The sequence below is a fragment of the Pelecanus crispus genome, chromosome 5, assembly GCF_030463565.1.
Source record: "Pelecanus crispus isolate bPelCri1 chromosome 5, bPelCri1.pri, whole genome shotgun sequence".
Classification (NCBI taxonomy): domain Eukaryota; kingdom Metazoa; phylum Chordata; class Aves; order Pelecaniformes; family Pelecanidae; genus Pelecanus; species Pelecanus crispus.
In genome coordinates this window covers 30095064-30110719 of record NC_134647.1, presented here as the reverse complement: position 1 = coordinate 30110719, position 15656 = coordinate 30095064, and the positions used below count along the sequence as shown (strand labels likewise).

Here is a 15656-nt window from a genome sequence, read left to right as displayed (position 1 = left end):
ATTTTTTTCTTCTTTCAAGATACTTTGAAGTAATCTATTACAAATTACTGGATCTGAAAAGCAATAATCAGTACTTATTACTGATTACTTTCTCGCAGAAGGAATAGGCTTCTGATTATTTTTAGATTACTTCTGCATTATGCCTGTGAGTCACAGAAGCAGACTCTGGCTCTACTGAGTGCTATGAAATCATCACTCAAGTTCAGAATGTGAATGACACATCTGTCAAAGGAAAAAATTATTGTGACTTATTAGCATTCTTTCACGCTAAAAAGGAATCAGATTACCTCCCAGGATTACATCTGAAAAAATAGTATCCTGTGCTGGAGTCAGCTATTCTCGTGGCCCTGACAGAGAGAGAGCAGCACTGTATCTCTACCATTTCATTATTATTTCGGTGACATCGGAAATGACCCATGAGTTATGTTAAAGTTTGCAGTGGGAAGCCTTTGTTAGAAATTATCTGAAACAAACTATCCTTATTGGTTTTAAGATTCCCATTCAACTTCCTAGAATGGGACAAATAATTTTGTGTAGCAGTTTGGTGTTATTTTTAGGGCTGGCAACACTTGAAACTTCATAATTTATTAACACTTTTGTTTTGAAACATTAAGCTTTAGGTTCATGAAGCCTAAGATACAGTAACACTGGAGCTAGGTGAATTGCTGAGCTCAAAAGACGTTAGATAGGAAATGCTGTTAGTATTAATCATCAGTCTTGCTTCTCTTTAATGCCATAGAAGGCAAGAGATTATAACACCACCGCCAAGCCTTAAATACAGGGAATTTGACATATGGAGTATTAGCTCCTTTGGCAGATGGGAGACCAGCAGAGTTCAAAGCATCAAAGAAACTGGGACTGACGGTGCTCAAGAGCATCTCTGGGGCAGTCCCAGTACTCTGTTCTATTATTAACGCCAGTTCCTGCACCATCTTCACCATCGCGTGCCTGCACAGGGCAGCAAGTGACATGACCAGCCCTTCCCAGGCACAATTTGTCCCGTGCTTCCTCTGCTGACATACACCCCTCGGAAGAGAGCATCCGTCCCACGTGGGTTAGGAGGCACCGGGATCCTCATCCTCCCTTGGTGGGGGAGAGGAGAGCAGCTTCACTGAATGGGGCCTTGCAAAGCCCAAAGGGGAGAGAGACTCTGCTCCACCTGACTTCTTCCACTGACTTCAGGATGGGTCGGGCACTTTGCAGGTCTTTAACAGTGAAACATACCTCCCCCAGGTCACGCAGAAGAGCAGGGCCTTGCTAGTATGGGCAGCTCTCAGCACAGATCCCACTAATTGAACACTGCTGGTGCCATCCTCAGCTGGGATGGCTCTAAATCCACATCCAAGCTAGATGGTGACCACAGCCATCAGAGTGCGTGCATGGATACACCAGCTAGAGGAACAGGGCAGGGCAACAGCTCCACCAGCACAGTGCTAGAACACACTTTTTTCTCTCTCTTTTTTTTTTAAAGTCCTCTGTGTCTTTCACATTGAATGAATCCACCTGGCTTTTGGCCTGGTTTGGGAAACGGTGAATTCTAGGACAAAAATTTCTTTTGTTATTCTGTTAACATTGCCGTAAAACCCCTCTGCTATTTTATTTCTTATTAGAGAAGACTTCTTTTGAACTCATTGGCCCCTCTACGCATGTAATACTGACTGACAGCTGGTTTCTTTTGTCCAGCACTTTCCTTTTAAATTTGGTGTATGTCCTTATCACATAGAATACTCCTCGGTAACCCTCAGCTGCTCTTTCAGCCTTGCGCAGCAGAGACATGTGCTTCCTGCCTCTCACACCAACATGGTCAGGGCCCCCGTCCCTCAGAGACTGAGTCCACCTCATTTCTTTTGTGGCCAAGGAAAGTCCCAGCTGAGATCCAGAAAATCCCGGTAAGTCAAGCAGGGGAGAAGAAGTGGCCCACTGGCAGCCTGCAAGTGAAGGCCCTCCAGCTCTGGCTGTCCCCACCACCATCCCCGACCCCATGGCTGGACACAACAGCACGTACCCATGCAGCTCTCCAGTGGGATGTCGGTGCCTAGCCGGATGTCATCAAGGGCAAGCTCTCCTGAGTGGCCACTGCGTATAAATCCCTCAAACACAATCTGTAAGAAATTGGGACAGAAATGTCAATGCTAACCTGAGAGGCAGAGCACGGCTGCTACTCCTGAGGGAAAGGGCGGGAGATCTGCTCCTGGCATTCCCTGCACGCCTGCAGATGACCTGAGACTAGCCCTGCTTCCTTGCCCTGCCTCGGACATCCCTTCCCCAGGGAAAGTTGCTCTGCAGGGACAGGTTTGGCAGAAAGATTGTTACCTGGCCTGGCAGCACTCGGCTTGCAATTTGTTCTTGCAGATGTCTCTTGCATAGAATAAAGACTCAGTGAATCAATGTTCAGCATCGCAGGCCACCCTCTGGCTCCTTGCACAAATGATGCAAGTGGCATAACACTGGCTTAGAGCAGCAGCAGATTTGGGCCACAGTATTAACTAGGCTATGATCAGAAAAAGGAAGGGAAGGACACAAAATGCACAGCTACATTAACTGTAAAATGCTGTTCCCATCAACATTACATAAGAAGTATTGAAATGTTAGAGGAGAAGGGTCAATTTATTCCTACTTAATCACAGACAAAATATATTTACAAAAATAAATAGAGTCATTAGCTCTAAGAACTGCTGAGTGGAGAGACTGGCATTATTTACATAATGATGCTGTTATTTAGCTAATGCTGGTATATTCACATTTAATGCACGAAGCAGTCAGCCAGTGCCCATCATTCTTATCTGTAGGCATATTGTGTTTACTGGTATTTTATTAAAAAGCCAAAAACACACATGCAAACCAGTCACGCAGCTCTGGTGCAACACTTTTGCTTTCTATCTCCCTGACTACTTTTGAGGGTCCAAATAATTTCCTAGGGCTACGTATTTCACAAACCTCCTCTCCCCATTTTAGATGCCCCCTTTCTCTGGGGTGGCTGGGCAGCCCGATCCCATGCCTGCATGCAAGGAGACCTCCCTGAAGGGCCAGGCGTCTGTCTGCGCACAGGGCAGAGTGTCAGAGCTGCCGGTCCCAAGTACGAGCCATCGGTGCACGCAGGAGGCAGCAGTTTGGAGGGGTCAGTGGCCTGAGAGCAGCAGCTCCCCGGGTCAGGGTTGGGGCTGGGAGCCAGCCAGAGAAGGCTCCCTGCCAGGGTGGTCATCAAAGCACTGCCTTGGGCCTGCAAGTGACTGTTTCCTTCTGTTTCGGAGGGTGCTGGATGGCATGCTGATGCTCATTAACAAGTGACAACAGCAGCCCTGGCTCCCTGGCAAATGGCGCGCTGCCCAGAAGGGCTAACCATGCCAAAGGCACTCCTGGGAGCAGCAGCCTCTCCGCGGGGTGCTGGCATGGCCATGCCAGAGGGGCTCAGGCTGCTGTGGCTCCCTCCAGCTCATCCCTCCTCTTCCACTGATCTCCTGACAGTGGGACTGGGCCTTGATCCCACAGCGCTGCACCCAGCCCTCTGACCTGGTCTAAGGTATCCGAGAAACAGATTCACAAATGAACCCACATTCCCTCTTCCTCCTCCCACGCCAGCACTTGCAGCTAAGGCTGAAGAAGGGCTGTTTGCTGCCTACCCTTAAGAGCTGGCCGTACCCCCTCCCAGCTTCCCACTTCTCCTGGCTGCAGGGTTTGGGTTTGCTCCCTGGAGCTGCGCACCTGCCTCTGGTCAGACTATCTGATGACCATCAGGTGCGGGGAGGTGGGGGGGCGGGCAGGAAATGCGCAAAACAAAATGAAAAAAAACAGAAGGGAAAATATTTGCAAAGTGGGAGATTTGAGGAATATAAAAGGCAACAGGCTGAACAAAGGCCCGAGTCTGTGCAGAAGACAGGCACTCTCTGAATAACAAACAGTGTCATTTAGTTACTATAGTAACTCGAGAAACACAATGAAAACAGCCACATTCCCTAATGATGAATGGGCCCTGGCTCTTAAACACTGAAATAAAGATGCTGGAGATGCCTGCCTGGCCCAGCACACCTTTCCCAAGCATCTTACCCGGTACTCCATGTCATAGCTCGGCAAGATGATGCGGCCTTCCCTCCACTCCTCCCCTTGGTCCTCCTTGATGACCCACAGCGCCTTGTGCTCCTGGCTGGCTTCCCGCCAGACCCGCAGCATCACCCCGTTGCTGCCCCACACCTGGTACTGGAAGACCATGCAGACAGTGCTGCGGGGCAGATAGATGGCAGGGCTGATGAGCCGGGCTCGCTGGCCTTCCCTCCTTCTGCTGCTCTGCAGCTGCAGGTAGTTCTTGCCATCTGTTCAAAGAGGAAAACACCATTACATTATCTTCTGTGGCCATTTGCAACAAGTGTCTCACCTCCTGCCAGGTGGTTTTGACAGTGCTGGGCAGGCTCTCACACCCATGCCTGCAGGAGTGGGGTCTCACACCGGCGCCCTCTGTGCGTGCAGCAAGCCATGCCACTGCTGGCTGCTGTGCCCTGTGAAGTCTGGGCAGAGCATCGAGGAGCACACTTCCCTCACCAGCCACTACCGTCTGGTAGGAGACCGACAGCAAAACCAGAAAGCGGTAAGCCGCAGATCGATACAATTAGGAGAAGTTAAAGAGCAGTTATTGTCAGAAGAAGCGACGCCACAATAATGAATGTTGGCGGGGGGGTCGTGTTTATTCTGCTGGGAGCTTGCTCAGTGAACAAGCCTGAGGTAGGCTTTTCTAACCGCTGGCGCTGAAAACTCATCTTGGGATGGGGATCTCAAGCTGTGTTCATCCTGCCTCTTTTCATCCCCAATGGTAAATACTCCACAATCAGGGTCTAGCTGACAATTTTGTTTCGAGGATACGCAAGACAAAATGAAAGCCTGGCTCTCGGATTTTCTGTAATGCAGCAAAACAGCCTCTAAAGCACAGCACAGAGGAACGATGTGGTCCCAGTGAGTGAAGTATGCACAGGTGACAGCCGGGTAGCTGGAAACTTGAAGGTAGCTAAAATACATACAGCAGGGGATTCACTTGCTTTAATATTACATTTTAAATTGTGCCATGCTTTTTGTCAATCCTCAGGGAGGAGATTTGGTACATTTGATATCCCAGGAGAAGTTCAAGGCTGAGACTGGAATTGGAGATACTTGATCTGAATACCAATAGCAGCAAAAACCCATGGATACAAATCCCTGGGCACGGCTGATTTGGTCTGGAATCAGTGGTTTCCAGCCATGTCTGATGAGAAGCCTCCTCAAGGAGTTCCCCATTTGCAGCTTGGGTGCCTGAAGTCCCCTAGCACAGACTGAAAGCCAAGCGTGTAGCTGATCTCATCCTTACCTGCCCCCTCCCATCATGACCAATGGCAGGACAGAGTCCCCTGGCTTGCTCCAACCGCAGTGCCTGCAGTACAAGGTGACACAGACAGGCCAACAACAGACGTTGCTGTATTTCGCATTTCACTCAACAGAGGGATGAACATGCTTGCTCTTGCTACACAATGGGCAAGCATCACTGGTGCTTCATGCCAGCATGTGTGAGCCCTCCTGCAGCCCAGCGGGGTTATCTCTGCCCCAGGACCATATCTAAGGGTCTGTCGCTTCCTTTCCCTGCATCTTAGCCTGCTGCGCTTGACAGGCAAAGCTCTGAGCAGCAGCCTGTCTCCTGCTTGCCCTGCTCCCTCTGCGGTTTCAGTGCCCACAGCACTGCCAAAAGAGCAGTGTCTGCACTGAGAATGTTTGCAAAGTGCACCCAAAACACCTCCAAAACTTAAACCAGAGAGACTTGAACTTAGAGCCCAGTTCCCGAGCATTGAAAGACAGGTCCTACCCCGAGAACAGCAGCTGACCTTGCTGCCGCTCAGCAATCCAGTGACATCCCAGCCCAAGGGAGATGTATCAGTGGTTGCACAGCCACTGGCCCTGCTGCAAGTTTGGAACTGCCAGAGAGCTGGGCTGAAACCAACCACTGTGAGCTACACAGCTTTCTAAAATAAATTTAGGACAAGACAGCAGAAAGATTTGCCATCACTCTACTCCTGGGATGTATGATCAAAATATTGCAAAAGCGTATCCACTCCATATGAACTTTCACTGATTTTGCTGCGTGAAGGACAAATCTGTCCCTGACCAGTCATAAAGAAAAAGCAACATTTTCCAGCAATATTTTCCAGCACCTATGAAAGGTACTTGGGCCACTTGGCACTTTATGCCAACAAACAGTAGCAGAAAAAAAGATGAAAGTATGTTTGCCCACTCCTGCTTGAGTGAATCACTTGAAAAAGTACCATGCCGTTCTCTAATGGAGGAGTGTTCTTGTGATTTACCTTGGAGTGGTAGTGGTGGAGGAGGAGATGTGGGAGATAAACAAGTGGAGGAAGAAAAAAGAACAAGCCGTACTCCATGCCTAAGGAGCAATAAGGCATAATAAGCCATCAAGGTCTCCTGAATTAAAATCCTCTTTTTGTAATTCACTACAAGCCTCTTCAGAGAAAAAAGCAACAACAAGAAAAAAGCAGCAACAACAAACAAGGTGGAAGAGCAAATCAGACTACAATCATACAATTATCTCACAGCTGAAATGGTCTCACAGGCAAATCCTTAATAAAAGCACCAGCCAAGCTCAAAAAGGATCAAATCCAGATCCTCAAAGTTCAGGACCGACCTCTGGTGCCAGTATCTAGGCAGCCTGACTGAGTGCAGAGATGCGAGCCACCCTTGGATCCACCCAAAGCCCACAGCTGACCACAGGGGACTATGTTAATTGTGCAGCTGGACACCCCCCATGATCCGCACCCCTCACTGCCTCTGCCGCCTCAGCAAAAGAGCCTGTCTGCCTCTGAGTCACATCCCTCCCACCAGGGATGACACCAACCTCCAATTTGTTCCCATTCCTATCAGGCTGTGAAATCAAAGAAACTCCTGAACTGCAGCCAAAACCAATGCCCCCTGCAACCATGCAGACTCTTTCAGAGCTGCAGGAGCCCTCCCAAACCCTGCATCTTCTGTGCTCCCTGCCCAGCGCTTGCTGGGGCCCACAGAGCTCTCCAGGACCTGCTGGCAATCCCAGGGGCTGTGGGGAGGCTCAGTCTTTGGGTGATGAACCCAGCTGCTCCCCTGCAAGTGGCAGTGGGTCTGGGTACCACGCACTCCTGCTCCTGGTAACAGGAACTTCTGGAATGGAGAGCAGAGCTCAAGCAGATGCAACTTTCTGTGTCATTTGAAGATGTAAGGGCTGGATCACTCTAATGGCTAGTTGGACCTTCTGAAAAGCCTTGCAAATCTGCTGAGATTGACTGTACAAGGGCACTGTGGAGCTAATTGTTGGAACAGCATGTGGGAGCCCGGTGGTTCCAGTAGTTGCTCTGTTTGATACAGTAAATGGAAGCCTTTGGCACAGAAAGCACCTGAAAGGATGATTTCCCCTGCTAAAATACTTGAAGGGAGCCTTGCAACAATGAGCTGATCAATTCTTCCAGGATCAGAAATGCATTTTAAGCTCTTTCCCAGAACTTTGCTTTGCAGCCTCTATTCCAGCTAACACAGCAGCTACATCCCCCACCGAACTGGCACTGGAAGTTCAAAGCACCAGCACAAAAAAGGCAGGACAAACCTGCTCAGGCATTTTAACCTACCGCTGTTTTTGCAACCGATGTTACAGCATAAATCTCATGGAAGATTTATGGGATCATCTGGATGTAGGGGAGCCAGAGGAGCATGAACACGCAACCATCCCCAGCCAGACGATGGCAGAATCGCTTGTATGTGCACGGCAGTGAGTCCTGGATAAATCACCAGCCGGGCCCTGCAAACAAACCATCTGGCCAACGCGGTTTCCTCTTGGCGCGCCCATCCCCTCCTGCTAGCAAGCCATCTGAGAGGACATGAGGGGCAGCGGGGGATAAAGCCTTGCGGTTTGGGTCAGGCTGCAAGCGCGAGCCATGGCAGCCACCCCCTCTGCAAGGTCAGCCTGCCTGTGCTTGGGTCCTACACATCTCACCCCCTCTCCCAAGAAAAGCACCTTCCCTCATCGGTCTCAGCAGCACATCTGGAGGTTTTCCATCAAAACATGTCAGGCAGGATGTACATAAGCAATTACTGAGATTTCAGATTCCCTCCACATTTCCCCCTCGCTGGATATCGTTGAGTTACAGCTGCTGCTCCTACGGAGGACCCATGCTGAACTGCCTTCACTTACATCCCTCCAAAGGTCACTGCACTCTTCTTCATTGCAGGGCTTGTTTCACAGTGTGTTTTAGTGGCAGCGCCGCAGCCCACCGGTAGCCACCTCTTGTCTGCCAAATCCCATAGGTGACATCTCTGCTCTGGGCCCTGCCTGTTGCCTGCACAGCCCCAAATGCCATCCCTGACCGTGCTGTGTCAGTGCTGCGCAGACGTCCCAGTGGGCCACATTCTGCCGTCCTTCTGGGGTGTGTGAGCTGGAGGCTGCATCAGCCCTTGCCTTTCCCAGGGAGCAGATCAGCTCAGATCCCCTCACAACTGCAGGGTGCTCTGGTAGCAGGGGGATGACAGCTGCATGAATATGCAGATTGAAATTGGATAGTTATTATATTTTTAATTTTTTTGGCAAATCATGCAAATTCACCTCAAAAGGCTGCTGCCGCAATTTCAGTGACAAGCCTCTTCTCAATGACAGACTTTCATTTACGAAGGGAAATCAATCCTCCGTAAAACTAATATTTATATTAACTAGATCACTGCGTCTGCTGGAAAATCCCCTCAATTTTGATTATGTGTTAATTAGCCTGCCAAGTCCTTGCTATTTCAGTCTCTAAATCAGTCCGTGAAGACATAAAACCCCACACCTGCCCAGAACCAAGCCCTCCGCTTGCTCTCTGGAGCCTTTCTAATGGACGGGCCATTACATCTTCTCTCTTAATTAAGTCTCATGTCCTCAACAGTGTGGCACAATTGTGAGTCCCACTGCCCCCCCACCCTGGGAGCGCAGGGAGGGCACGATGTCCCTGACAAACCAAATGCCAATTAGAGCCTGACATTTATGCTAAGTGAGTTGCTTGCCATCGCGCCGCATCCACCGCCAGTCTGGCAGGCACCCTGCATGCCCCTACATGAAAGGATGTGTGCAGACCCACCCACGCCTGGCGTTTGTGCACGCACAATTAAAGGCATTAACCGAGCCATCGCTTCCACCGCACAGGCTGCACATTGCAGCTTGCTCGCGTGCGTGCATGCTTTCCTGAATCAGGTTCTGTGACTCACAGGCTGCTAAGTCACTGCTGCGAAGCGATGGAGGGATGCACGCACTAAGATTTGAGAGACGGTATCTTGCTTTCCAGAGAGCATTCCAGCCTGGTTTTATAGGCAGTCTGTGTCACTGGTGTTTGGGTCCAAAAAGTGACTAAGGACTCAGACAGGCGAGCAGCGAAGAAACGGTGAGCCCCAGAGGAATGGTTTCTTCTCCTCTGTCTCTAGCCCAGCCCAAGTGAGCGGGAGCTTTGCTGGCAATGCAGACACAGACCGTGGCCATGGCCCTTCTCTCATGAAAGACAGTATGGCCATGAGGGCAGCCACAACCTGGCCATAGCCTGGCTGTAGCCCATGGCCAGGGCACTCACACAGCCCAGCCGATGCTCAGCAAACCTCCCATGATCCGGGTGCTGGGGTATCTCAGCTCCACCATGCTGTAGGCAGCCAAGGCACGAATGACTTTTTAGGGTTTGCTGTCCTCACTGTGCAAATGAGGGTCAGGAGAGCCACGTACAACTTGGTTGAGATGCAATCTACACCACACATGGGGGGAGCAGGGAGAGACAGAGCCGGGTATGTGGTCTCCTTCCCACAGCGTGCAGCTGCTCACTCACTGCACAGAAGTGCTTGACTTTCACACCACCCCACATGCAAAACAACCTCCTACTTCAAAAGGGACAGGATTGACCCTAGAGGTCAAAATGTGTCCCCAAGGCACAAGCCCTAGAGTAAGTCTCATGAGAGTAAGTGCAGACCAGCCCTGCTCCATTAACACCATGAAAACCTTTCTGCTGGTTTGGACAGAGTAGGATCAAGGCCTTCAGGCAGAAGTTCTCATGGACTGCAGGACAAATATGAAACTTTCCCTTTTAAAGATCCCATGGGAAAAACACAGGAATGATAAAGAGTCACCATCAGCTTAAAAACAGCTCAACATTTGTTTTCCTTAAAAAATAAGCTCTTATAAAACTCCAGAGCGCTACAAACATTCCTCTGCTGGAAATGCTTTGAAACAAATAAACCTTTTCCTGCAGTGCCTGCAACCCCAATGAGCAGCATTCCTGACCCTCAAAGCTAGCGAGGCCATGGCCCACAACAGAAGCTCTCGGTGGGTTTTTGCAGCCGAGCCCAAGAGCTATGTGGTCAGAAGAGCTGCAAGGCTAAAATCACTTCCTTTTCTGCGTGCACGTACAGCTGCCAACATCCAAACGACATGGGGTTCACAACGCTGCCAGGGCTCTGACCCCAACACCATGCTCATCCAAATGAGAAGCAACATGTGGTAGAGGTGCAGACCCCACAGCGCTCTTCTAGGACCAGAAGGTATTTACTTAATGACTGCAAGAACAGGGGAGGGGAAAAAAAATGGGCAAAACACACCAATTCCAGCTTTTCAGTGCTGGCTTATTAGCATAGCATCACTGAGAGCAATGCAACTGCACCTACCAGCTAAGGATATGACCCAGGGTCTTTACATTCTTCAGGATCAAGATTCCAGTGAAATTAAAAGACGGTGAAGAGTTGAGGTGCCCAACTTACCAACCCAGATTTATTTTCAGGTCTTAAGACCTCTATCTTGACACCAATGGCTCATTGCCATTGCGTGCAGCAGGAGCGGGGATGAAACCTCATTGAAACCTGAACTTGTTGCTCCTTGAAGCTTGCTAGGTGCAGCTAAGGGGAATCTTTCTCTAGATGGGAAGCATCTGAAAATCCATAGAGGAAAAAGTCCTGGTAATCTCTTGTCGGGGCATGGAAAAGGGAGCAACAGTATTTTCTAGGCTTGCAAAGGGCAGGGTAACAGCTGGAACCATGCTGGGTTTCTGCTGAGTTGGCCACTTTGGGTCCACTTTCACCAATGGGGTTCCCAGACATGTAACAGGAGCCTGCAGGAGAGGACATGGAGCTAATCCATGGTGCAAAGAGCCCGAGGAACACAGGGCTAAAAAAAGAAATGCAGAGCTGCCTGAAAGAGTATCTTGGAAATAAAAATAGTGGAATGAGAGCAGTGGGTGTCTTGTCAGTCTCGAGAAGTTCTCTGCGCCAAGGACGAGGAGGAATTGCATGCAGCACATAAAATGAAATCGGGAGATATCTGAGGAATTCAGGCCTGTCTCCCAGCAGACTTTTCTAATCAAGTGCCTCACAGAGGATATTTCACCATGGTCATTTCCTTCCCCCTCTCTCTCATGCAGACTCAGCCAGGGCTCCTCCTTTCATTATTATTTTTTTCCCTTTTAATTTTAATTTTTGTTTTGCCATTTTCAGAAGAAATAGAAACACATCCCACATGGCTCTTAAAGGCACAGCACATTTCCTTGCTACTGTGGAGCAGCCACGGACTCTAGCCCAGGCCAGCACCTTTAAATCAGAGTAAATTGGGCTCCAGCGGCTTTGAGTTCCCGTTAGCTTTTGCCCTGCCCCTAAACCAAGCACAGCTGCTCTCCTTCACCCAACTGCTCCCCCCAGGGTGGGGAATTCACAAGAAAAGACCACCCCGAACAAGGGCTTTTCATTCCTTGCTCCCTGGAGTCTGAGGATGAATTTTCTAAGTAGAAACAAAGTGCTGGAGGGAGCGTGAGGGAAAGGCAGGGGAAGAATGGGGGACTGTGAACCAAACAATGCTTCGATTCTGTCCCCGCCGAAGGGCCAGCATCGCCTCTTTTTCATGTTTCTGGAGTTGCTTTTAAAAGCTGTGCAGGGAAGAAAAAAGCAAATAGTTGTTTCCTTTGGTGCCATGTCTTCTCAATTTCTAAGAGCAGGACCAAAGTGAGGCACAGCAACGACGCCTTTGCATGCCAGCCCCTCCGCAGCCCTGCACTGCGTGGGCAAGGCAGCGGCATAGCTGCTGGGAGGGCATATCCTTGCCTGACCCAGCCAGGAGGCTGATCCCATGCCACCACCAACAACCATGCCTCAGCCTGTGCCTGGTGTCTGCTGCTGACTTCCTCCACCACTGTGGACAAGTCACTTCAGCCCCCTGGGGCTGCTACCTCCTCCTCTTCCTCTGCCCGTACAGCCCGTGACGTGCCGGGCAGGGCCTGAGCGCCTGCCTGCACCTCGTCGGTGCTGTGGTGCCTGGCTCGGCACAGCACTGTAAGGGAGAGCTCTCCACATTGGCACAGAAACAGATGACTGAACTCAGTAGGAAAACGTTCCCCTGGCCACAGTGATGAGGTTTTGCAATTCATAACTAAGAAAGAGAAGAAAGGCTAGAGGAAGGGTAAAAACCAGAACTGCATGCTGAGCTGTCTGAGGCAGCATCAGCCTCTCCCAGGCTGTGCACACATGCACACGTGCGTGTGCACATACAACAGAGTCTCCTAAGAAACTATGGCCAACTAATTGTAGGGAGACTCGGGGGAGAGGAAATGAAATGAAAAATTGAGTCTGAGTTATAAAAATAAGTAATTTTTATCCTACTTGCAGGAGGCTTATATTAATTAAACATTATTACAGCGAATGAGATGGGGAGGGTTATTAAGTCTGGGGCTGGCTGTAAGTGTTCTCTCCTGTTGCCTGAGGCTCCACTGAGCTCCAGATATTAATCTTCTAAAGCACTCAAATGCTGAAGTGATAAACACTTGAAATATGAAAATGTTTTTCTCCATAGCAGACATTGTGACCCTATGTCATGCCAAAGAATTTGTCAGATGTCCATATAGGCTGCACTTACAGCATTACCATGTCTCTTAGAAAAATGCCGAGCACCTCAGGAGCTGAAGAGAGAAATGATGTGTGCATTTGTGTGGGGGTGATTTGTGTGTGGAGATGTAGCAGATTCTCCTCTTCCCATATGTTTCTGGAATACATATTTTCCTCTTTAGCACTGCCTACCAGGTGTTGGCTGCACGGCTTTCCAACTGACTGGCAGCACTGCCAATCTGGCCAGCGCCTCTGCCAGGTGGCTAACAGGTTCGCCTGCATGTTTGCATCCCGAGACTCAACCTTACCAGGGGGAGGGTAGGGAAGAGCCCACAGCATGCACAGCTCCTTGGGCGCATGGCATGCAGACACTGGAGTCACCGGGCATCAGGGCAGAGCTGAAGACAGGCAAGACCAGCCAGCTCTCCCTGGGGGAGCCCTGAGTTTCATAAGCCATGACTGATAGTGAAGAGAAGTGATGCTATGGTGACACAGTCTACTGTCATAAGGAAACTGGCAAATGTTCTTCATGCCACCCGTGCCACAAAGTCAATGAGGGTATGGAAAGGGCACTAGTCCCGGGGCGAGTTCCAAGATGTGAAGCTGAAGAACTTGATCTATCAACCACACTGCCAGAGGCAGGCTCCCTTCCAACCCATGCCAGCACATCTCAGTGAGGTCCTCCATAAATTAGGCTCTGCCACGCTCCTGCAAATCTTCTGCTTCCAAAGCACAAAAGAAAAAAAAGAGCAAAAGTCAAACAGCAAGAAGCTGGCATATTTCAGCATTCTTAGGGCTTAGCTCATCCTTCACTTGGAGGAGGCTGAAATCCAACCTATGCAAGCCCAGAATGCAGAATAGCTGAAGACTATAGGCAATCTGAGCAACATATGGGAGGAAGAAATGCATCTCTAACAAAAGAGGAAACGCATTCTGGGGGAAAAGCATTGGGTCCTACAGAGGACATTTGGATCAGGATGTGGAACAAAGCCCAGGCTAACCCTCACAGTCACAGGGGATTCAAAGCCCAGTGTCTGATTCAAGGCTATCTCAAGAGGATAGTATAATTCAGTGCCAGCGGTCACAGTCCTATAAATAAGTCATGAACCATGCAGCAAAGCATCTGAAAGCTTCCACAAAAGAAAACGTTCAGCTCTGCACAGCCTTCATAAGTCTTGATAGCCGTGTAATAATCAGTCATACTGTTCACACAGAGAAAGCCCCATCAGCTCCCTCTTCCCTGCTTTGGTATGATTTTAACCATCTTACCAGGCACAGTCTCAGGGCTTGGTTCAGAGTTGCCAATCCAGGGGCTTGTAGGCTGAAAAGACCACGTATAACCTGTTGCCAAGTCATGTGACCAACCACAGAGATCTTCAGGGAGATCAAAGTTGCAGTTGAAGTTTGCAGGGAGGTGGAAATCTTATAAAAAGAAATAACAGCAAAATAAACGTGGATTAAAAAATGACCTACCCATGAAGGGTTGCTATTAAAAACCAACCCAAAACTAAAACAGCTGGCGAGCCATAAATACTGAAGAAAGCATGAAATCTCACTCACGCTGATGCTTTTAACCTATCTCACATTTCGTCAGCTCCAGGGATCAGCCTTAAGTTCTGCATCATCAAAATGCTCACACCATGTCCTCCGGTTAATCCACCAAACTAAGCAAATATAAAAGCAAGTACCAAATGCTTCCAGACTCTAATCAGCACCTTCTCTTCATCCCCTAGAGCTGTCAAATACTAAATGCCTTCTTAAATGTCAGGCAAGAGAGCTTCCTGAGTGCCCTATGCTCATCAGTTCCTGCTCTGGCTCCAAAAGGAGAATCTCAAGTGCTCCAGAAAGCCAGCTCCTGAGTGACAGATCTAGCCACTTGCACCAGACGGGAGCTGTCTGTCAACGTGGCGAGCTGTCACTCACCACTTCCTACCTTCTCATGGAAATGCTACCAGGGGAAACATGGGGCCACCATGAGCTCAAGCTTTTGGATTCTGAGTGAAAGGAACCAGCCTCTATTTCTAGCTCTGCTATGGACTCACCACACGGTCTTTGGGCAAGTCATTTAACTTTTCATCTGTGAAACAGGAGCAGAGCTAATTCCCCTGTGTCAACAGCTTTAAAAGCTCTGGAGAGCCTTCCTGCAGAGACAGGTCTGTGGGCAGGAGGGCACATGCCAGGGGCTGCATGTAGCAGCAAGGCAGCTGCTGGCTCCTTCGGTCAGGGAAGCAGCCATAAGGCATGGAGGCTGCAGAAATGGTCTGAGACCATCCCAAGCACTCAGCGGACATGCATGTCAGAGCCCAATTATAGGCCGGGTTTTTCCTGAGCAAAGAGGAAGTTTTAAATCACAGTGCTTACAAACTGAGTGATAGCCAGAAGGAGGTGAGTGACTCAAGCAATAGGCATCAGCAGAACTTTGCTGGGAGGGGCAGAGGGCTTTCTTTCCATGCTCCCACTTAGAAATAAAACAATGCAGATCATGGATCCTTTTATTCCAATCTAATCTCATACCCTGGAGAGCAGCATTGTTTCTGTTTGGCTGTCATAAATCTGATTGTCCAGAGAAACACACTCATTGTTTATGGAGTATGAGAATGAAAATTGTTGCTAAATCTGAGGGAAGCTGACAGGGAGGCTGGTTCCATGCTCCATGGCATACTCCACTCACTCTCTTGCCCTGGACTGCACCCAGGAATCCTGTTGTTGCAGAGACTATTACTGGTCTAAATTTCCTCTCGGCAGCTTCCCAAATGCCTCAATGGTAGCAGGGCTGCACAGGCTTATCACTGAGG

The 15656-nt window shown here is 49.4% G+C and overlaps 1 protein-coding gene across 4 annotated transcripts in view; it reads right to left on the bottom strand.

Moving 5' to 3' along the window:
* NRP2 (neuropilin 2) overlaps positions 1-15656 on the bottom strand; it is an 86969-nt gene that overhangs the window by 18177 nt on the left and 53136 nt on the right. For all 4 annotated transcript variants that reach the window (XM_075710591.1, XM_075710593.1, XM_075710594.1 and 1 more), the window contains exons 12-14: positions 14131-14283; positions 4045-4307; positions 2006-2102 (exon numbers count right to left, since the gene is read on the bottom strand). In XM_075710591.1, the coding sequence (XP_075566706.1) occupies positions 2006-2102; positions 4045-4307; positions 14131-14283 (513 nt within the window). The remainder of the gene's footprint in view (positions 1-2005; positions 2103-4044; positions 4308-14130; positions 14284-15656) is intronic.